General features: G+C 56.1%; 1 protein-coding gene across 5 annotated transcripts in view; it reads left to right on the forward strand.

Moving 5' to 3' along the window:
• GMFG (glia maturation factor gamma) overlaps nucleotides 1-2386 on the forward strand; it is a 4898-nt gene extending 2512 nt beyond the window's left edge. For 3 of the 5 annotated variants that reach the window (XM_069078662.1, XM_069078663.1, XM_069078659.1), the window contains exons 2-7: nucleotides 933-1029; nucleotides 1246-1295; nucleotides 1398-1447; nucleotides 1598-1680; nucleotides 1898-1971; nucleotides 2220-2386. In XM_069078662.1, the coding sequence (XP_068934763.1) occupies nucleotide 1029; nucleotides 1246-1295; nucleotides 1398-1447; nucleotides 1598-1680; nucleotides 1898-1971; nucleotides 2220-2291 (330 nt within the window). In that variant the 5' untranslated portion in view covers nucleotides 933-1028 and the 3' untranslated portion in view covers nucleotides 2292-2386. Of the gene's footprint in view, nucleotides 1-550; nucleotides 578-685; nucleotides 815-932; nucleotides 1030-1245; nucleotides 1296-1397; nucleotides 1448-1597; nucleotides 1681-1897; nucleotides 1972-2219 lie in introns of those variants that run through there. The other 2 variants (XM_069078661.1, XM_069078660.1) reach the window with 2 other exon arrangements.
• The last annotated feature ends 4206 nt before the right edge of the window (nucleotides 2387-6592 follow it).

Genomic DNA, 6592 nt, shown 5'->3' on the forward strand with positions numbered 1-6592 from the left:
AGAGTATTTTGGGGGTAGGGGGAATGTGATGGGGAGGGAAAGGTCTGAGAAGGCCTGGGGACAGGGATGAGGGAAAGACAGGACTGGGGGACTAAGGAGACAGAAATTGGGACAGAGCTATGGGGCTGGGAGAAATAGAAGAGGCCAAAGATAGTGAAGGAAACAGGCAGGGAGGACAGAGAGGGAGAAGGGGTTAGTGGAGAGGAGCCAGCTCTAAAACTCTGGGAGGCAGAGATGGTGAGAAGGAAAGGAATGGGGAACCAGGGAGACCAGGAGAGGGACAGGGCTATAGGGCTGAGGAAAAATACAAGAGGCCAAAGATGATAGGGTAGGCAAGGAAGAGAGAGAGAAGGAGAAGGGGAGAGAGAAGAGAGGGAGAGAGCATACTCTGGACAGGGCTGAAGGATTGAAGAAACAAAGGGAGGCAGATGGGGAGAAGGAAAGGGAAGGAAGGGGCCACGAAGGGAGACAGACAGGAAGGCAAGAGAAAGGAAGGGCATCATAGATCTGGAGATCTACAGAAAACCAGGAGCTAATTTGGGACATTGAAGGGAGGCTGTATGGGATGAGGAATGAGGTAGACATGGGAGAAAAATCAAGCCCTGTTCCCTCCCCTGGGACCCACAGGCAGGAAGAAGGACTCCTGAAGGTTTCAGGTTCAGTCTCTTCCCTCTCTCTTCCTTTCTTCCTCTGGATTTCTGAATTCCATTTGGGACCCTGGAGACCTCAGACGGTTCCATTGCTCCTAGTTCCTGGTTCCTCCTCCAGGGTTGCCACCTTGTCCTAAATGAGTAGATGGAGAAAGCAGCCCCTGGTAAAAGCACAAGGGGTTTCCTTTAGGTCCCAGGATAGCAAGAGGGGCTATTGGTCACCAGCTGTCTCCCTCCCACCTGGTGCCCAGTTCCCTCCACTGTTGTTCATTCTTGATGCAGGCGGACTCTTTGGTGGTCTGTGAGGTGGACCCAGAGCTGAAGGAGAAACTCCGAAAGTTTCGATTCCGGAAAGACACAACCAACTCGGCCATCATCAGTGAGTAGCCCCCATGCCCTGGGGGATTTTGATGCCAGGTCTCCCAACCTCCCTATGGAGAAGAAAGAAGGAATTCAGGAGTAGCCTGTCTTCCACCAAAGTGGAGGCAGAATCCTGTGAGGAGTTTGGGGATTTGTTGGGAGACCGGACACCAGGGTGCTGGGGAAGGTGGGGAGTCTAATTGTTTCTCTGTTCTTCCCCCTGGGATTCCCCCAGTGAAGGTTGACAAAGACCGGCAGCTAGTGGTGATGGAGGAAGAATTTCAGGTGACAGGGTGGAGGGTGTGCTGGGTGGAGGCCTGGGGCTAGGGCCACAGAGGGGGCCCCACTCTTCCACCAATTTACTTCCATATTCCTTGATATCCATAGAATATTTCACCAGAGGAACTTCGGAGTGAGCTGCCTGAGAGACAACCCAGGTATCCCCAGGAGCTGGCCACTCTTACCCCCCCTCTACCTTGGAAGGAACCAGTCTTGAGGGGAGGGTCAGGCACGGGAAAGGAAAGAGAAGACTGAGGTGCTGAGGGCTTCAGAGCTCTCTCAGAGCATTTGACTTTCCCTATCCTTAGGTTCATAGTTTACAGCTACAAATGGCTCCATGAAGATGGACGGATCTCCTACCCACTCTGCTTCATCTTCTCCAGTCCTGTAGGTAAGACCTCCTCACCTAATCCCCATAGCCAGTCTTGAGGAGTCCTGAGGACGCCAACACTGAACCTACAGTCCATCTATCCTTTCGTCTAACTCATGGCCAGCTTGGGTCCTGATCCTTGTAGTCCTGCCCCAGGGGCCTTCTTCTTAGCAATACCTTCTTCTTCCCCAGTGACATCCTTTCTTTCTATTAACGCCACGGTTTCCACCCCTACCAGGCTGTAAGCCTGAACAGCAGATGATGTATGCGGGAAGCAAAAACCGACTGGTACAAAGTGCTGAGCTCACCAAGGTCAGGAGCCTTGGGTTCCTGAGGTGGATTGGGGGGCGGGGAGGGTATCCACTGGGTTTGGCCATCGGGTTCCATCTCTTCCTGCTTTGGGGTCTACTTTCTGGGCCCAGAGAACAAGGGTAACTCCTCTTCTACGTGAGGGCACATTAAATGCTTGAAGACAGCTAGCTTGTCCCCCTGCCTCTTTGGCTGCTCAGTTCCCCGAGATACCTCCCAATCCCCAGTCCATTCTCTCTGTCTCTCATTAGGTGTTTGAGATCCGCACCACAGATGACCTCACAGAGGCTTGGCTTCAGGAGAAATTGGCCTTCTTCCGTTAGCTGGGGGAATCTGGAGATGCCAAGGGTCCAGAGACCTGACACCTGGGTGCTGGGAAATGAAATCCCCTTAGACTAAATAAACTAGTGAAACCCGGCCTGAGCCCAGTGGTTATTCTGCCTCCACCCATGCAGCCTCTGCAGGGCTCCATGTGGTCAGCAGAGGGCAGTCAGGCATCACAGAAGTGGGAGGTGGCATGCAGGCCATCCGGGTCCCACTCTGGAGAAGCTGAGGGAAAGGACAGCAGGCTCCCTGAAAGGGTAGAGGGCTGAATGATGGGACACCTGGGTCCCTAAAAGGGCAGAGGGCAGGGACCCAGGAAGGGCTATCTTGGGAGGGGGAGAACACCTGGCTTGCTCAGAGAAGGAGGCTGCAGGAACCCGGCGTCTGTCCTGGTGAGAGAGGGGGACAGGTAGTCCCTCTGTTCTCGGAAGAGTCCTTCAAGGAAAGGGTCAGTATAGGAACCAACACTTAGGGAAAGATCTTGGGGAGATGTTTAGCTAGCCTCAAAGCTGGCTGTTTGAAAAGGGGAGTAGAGCTGCATGGAAGTACTTTATGGGGTCTAACCACTCTCCATGGTGTTGGTTACTCCCTTCTTCCACGGCTCCACTATGTTGTGTGTGTTGGAAGGGCAGGGTTGGGGGGGGGGGTCTCAAGAAGGGAGAGAAGAAGGACCCAGATACAAGAGAGCACCAGCCAGGCCTGTGCCCCACCCCCCTCAGAGAGCAAGGTGTGCCCTGGTCCAGAGCAGATGTTTCTTCAGCTCAGGCTGAGGCCATGTTTCCATGGCAACCAGCTACCATCCCCAGGTCTCCAGGCCAGAGAACTGTGTCTCCAACCTCCAGATGAAAAGACTTACCCCTAGGGCTCAGAGGGCAAGAAAGGGGCCCCTCAAATAATTTTCTGTTTCTGTTAGGGTTGTGGGGGCCTCCTATAAACCTGCCTGTCCCCAATTACTGGAAGCAGAGCCCCCAGTTCTTGATCACTGGGGTCAAGCACAGCTCTTCCCATTTCCCTTCAAAGGTGTCCCCCATCCCTACCTCACATACCTGGGGCTCCTTCCTTCCTCCCTTGTTATAGAGGGCTCCTATGACCTCTATCATTCCCCAAACTTGGGGGGGGGGGGAGCAGAGAGGAAGCAACCGCCCACCAGACATCGGGACTTGTCAATCTGGGAATTAGCATGCAAAGGAGGAGGTGTCGAAGGAAGAGATTAAAGCAGAAAAGTCACCAAACAATTTAATGTAATTGCTTCAGGGAATGGGGAATAAGAGGGAGGGGGAGGGACTGATCTTCGAAAATTGCCCACCATCCCTGTCTGAAAGGAGGATCAGGGGTCCAAGTGGACCCCATGAGAAAGGGGTCTGGAAAGCTACCATTGGGGGAAGAGAGAGCCAAAGGATCCCTGTGTTTCCCTTCTCTAATTCCTAGTCTCTAGAGGCAGGAAAGCCCCTCCTCCTCATTCCCAGGTTACTTGAAGGGAAGTGGTGGCCGTTGCCATGGTAACAATGACATAGTGACCTTGGGCCCCAGCCACGCCAGCCACCATTGATTCTGAGGCTCCACAGTGCAGGGGCCGGAGTTTCCAGGCCTGTCATTCTCTTCCCCCCTTTGGGAGGACTTTCCTCCCTTTTCCCTTCTCTCCATCTCATCCTATATCCTAAAGCCTACAGCAAGGAGTGAGAGAGGTAGACTCAGATGGAGATGCTAGTGCCAGGGCTCTTCATAGTAGGATAGTCGGGTGGTCTGGGTAGCACAGAGGTGGGCTCAGTCATCCTCCCCTCCAATTCAGATGAAACCCTACCCTCACCCATTTCCCTGATCACTGGATGGACTCTTGGGAGATTCACTAGCTCTTCATTCACTGGGTCTCAACTTACTTGTCCTTAAAATAGGCAGGTGAGAATAAGGCATCTCACACTCCCCATTTTAACATTCTGTGATCCCCTACACACTCTCTCTCTGATTTGTTGTTCTGGAGGATGGGGGAGTGAGAGACCCCAAGTGCCAGAGAAGGAAGGGGTCAGAGCTTCCAGAGAGAGGAGGTTTCCACAAGTTAATTAGTAATAAATACCACATAGGAATTATAAATCCTCTGGCCTGCCCAAAGAAGAAAAATCTGATTCTTAGTTGATTTGAGCGGGAGAAGGAGCAAGCATCATGGTACTGTTTGATTTCTTTGCCTCCAAGAGACCTTGGCAGAACAACTTGTCCCCTTCAATGTAGAAGGTTCAATGAGAGATGGGTATAGGAAGTGGACCTGAACCGGGCAGGGCCATCTAGATTGCAGAATAACCATCAGAGTGGAAATTTCAGAGGCTTTCTTCCTATCCTTGTTGAGGACAGCGGGGTTCGGCCTGGTGAATTCTAGAAGGACCAGTGGGAGAAGGCTTCTCTATTCAACCAGGAATGGGGGTTAAAAAATGGGAAAACTTGTAAACCAGTGGATCAGACAAGGCTGACGGAAGGGGGGTGAAGGGAGGGAAGGGGGGGTTTCAAGGGGATCACTTCCCTTCTTTGCCCCTCAGCTTCTACCTCAATTAAATGGGAGGATTGACCTAGGTGACCAGCCCCTCTTTTGGCTTAAAGGTATCTTTACTAAGGTCCCTTACTCTGATTCTATCCCAACAAGAGGGTGTTATGGATCAGTGGACTTGTGTAGGACCCAGATGAAGCTGTGAAAGGCTTTTAGGTGATCAGGGATGCTGAGAAGCAGGCTGGGTCTGAAGGATTGCAGAAGGGCCTTGGAGAGGATGAGTGGGCTGAAGTCTGTTCTAAGTATACCTCCCTCCCCCCTTTCTCACCCCTCTGCCTAACCAAACTCCGAGTCCTGGCTTTCCAGGTTTTGCTCATCCCCAGCTATCCCATCCTTTTTAGACTCAGTCCAGGTGGGGGTCTTCTTGGGGGCGTTCAAGAGAGAACTGAATCATAAAATCATAAATAGACCAATCAGAAGGCCTGATTGGTAGACAGAGAAAAGGTTGCGGTATGGAAGAAAGCAGGAGTGTAGGGCTGGGCTAGACCAGGTGGATGGGGGAGGCAGACCACAAGGATGGGGGGGGGGCAGAGAAGGCCCTCTTCCACCAAAGATAGAAACAGCGCCTCCCCCAGCAAGGAGGTGTCATCTCCCCATCTCCCATGCTAAGGACATCATTGTTGAGCACCTACTGTGTGCTCAGTCCACTGGCCGCCTGAGTTTCTGCACAGATCTCCCCGTCTCTGTCTCCGCCTGCCTTTCAGGTTCTGTCGGGGTCCCCTCGTGTCTCCCTGACTGCCTGTCTACATGCCTTCCTGGCTCCCCCTCCAGCCTTCCCCTTCCATTTATTCCCGTCACAATCTCTTACTTTTGTCTCTTCCGCCTCCTCCAGTTACATGGGGACCCTCCTCCTGCCTCTGCAGCACAGTCTCGCCCCCACTTGAGTCCCTCTAGTCCCCTTGGGCAGGGGACCCCCAGAACTGCCATGGCCCCTCCCTCTGCGGCCGGGGGTGTGTGTGTGGGGGGGGGGGAGGCGGAGAGAAGCCCGGGCCAAAGCCCGACCGCCATGGTTGGGGGCGCTGCGTCTAGGCTGGGGGCCTTGGTGGGGAGGGGTCCTCCGTGCTCTCGCTCCCGGACCCGGGAGCAGGGGAGGAACCCAGGCGCGCCCGCCTCCCCGCCCCCTCGCCCCTCCCTTCCGCTCCCCTCCCCCCCTTTGCAGATCGGGCGCCCGCGCCCCGCGCTGTGCGGAGGGAGGAGCCGCGCGCCGAGCTTCGGCGGTACCGCGCCCCCCCCCGCCCCCTCCCCCCAGCCCTCCCGGCCCCGGCCCCCCTCCCTCCTCCCCTCCCTCCCTCCCTCCTCCGTCCCCATCCCCCTTCCCTCTCCGTCCCCTCCCCTCCCCTCCCCCCGCCATGGCGCGGACCGAGGCGGCGGCGGCCGGAGCCAGAGCCAGAGCCCGGGACCGGGCCGGGGCCGGGGCCGGGCCCCCCCGGAGGTGAGCTCGGGGCCCCGGGGTGGGGAGCGCGGGGGGCCGGGAGCGTGTGTGCTGGCTGATGGGCGATGTGGATGGAGGCTGTGTGCGATGCGGGCTGTGTGTGCGCGCGTGTGTCCGCGCCGCTGCGGCGCCCGGGTCTGGGGGTCCGGGCGTGTCTGTGTGCGCGCGTGTGGCCGGGGGTGCCGGGGGTCGGCGGGGTCCGCGGCGGGGTCGTGTGCCCCGGCGTGCCTGGGTGCAGGCGTGCCCGTGCCCCGGTGCGCCCGTGTGGCCGTGTGGGCTCCCGTGCTTCAGTGGGTCTGGGCGCCCTGATGTGTTTGCTTGTTGGTGTGTCCGTG

This window comes from Petaurus breviceps, unplaced genomic scaffold (genome assembly GCF_028583685.1).
Source record: "Petaurus breviceps papuanus isolate PSGF00001 unplaced genomic scaffold, PetGlider_PUasm1.0 91041, whole genome shotgun sequence".
Taxonomy (NCBI): Eukaryota; Metazoa; Chordata; class Mammalia; order Diprotodontia; family Petauridae; genus Petaurus; species Petaurus breviceps.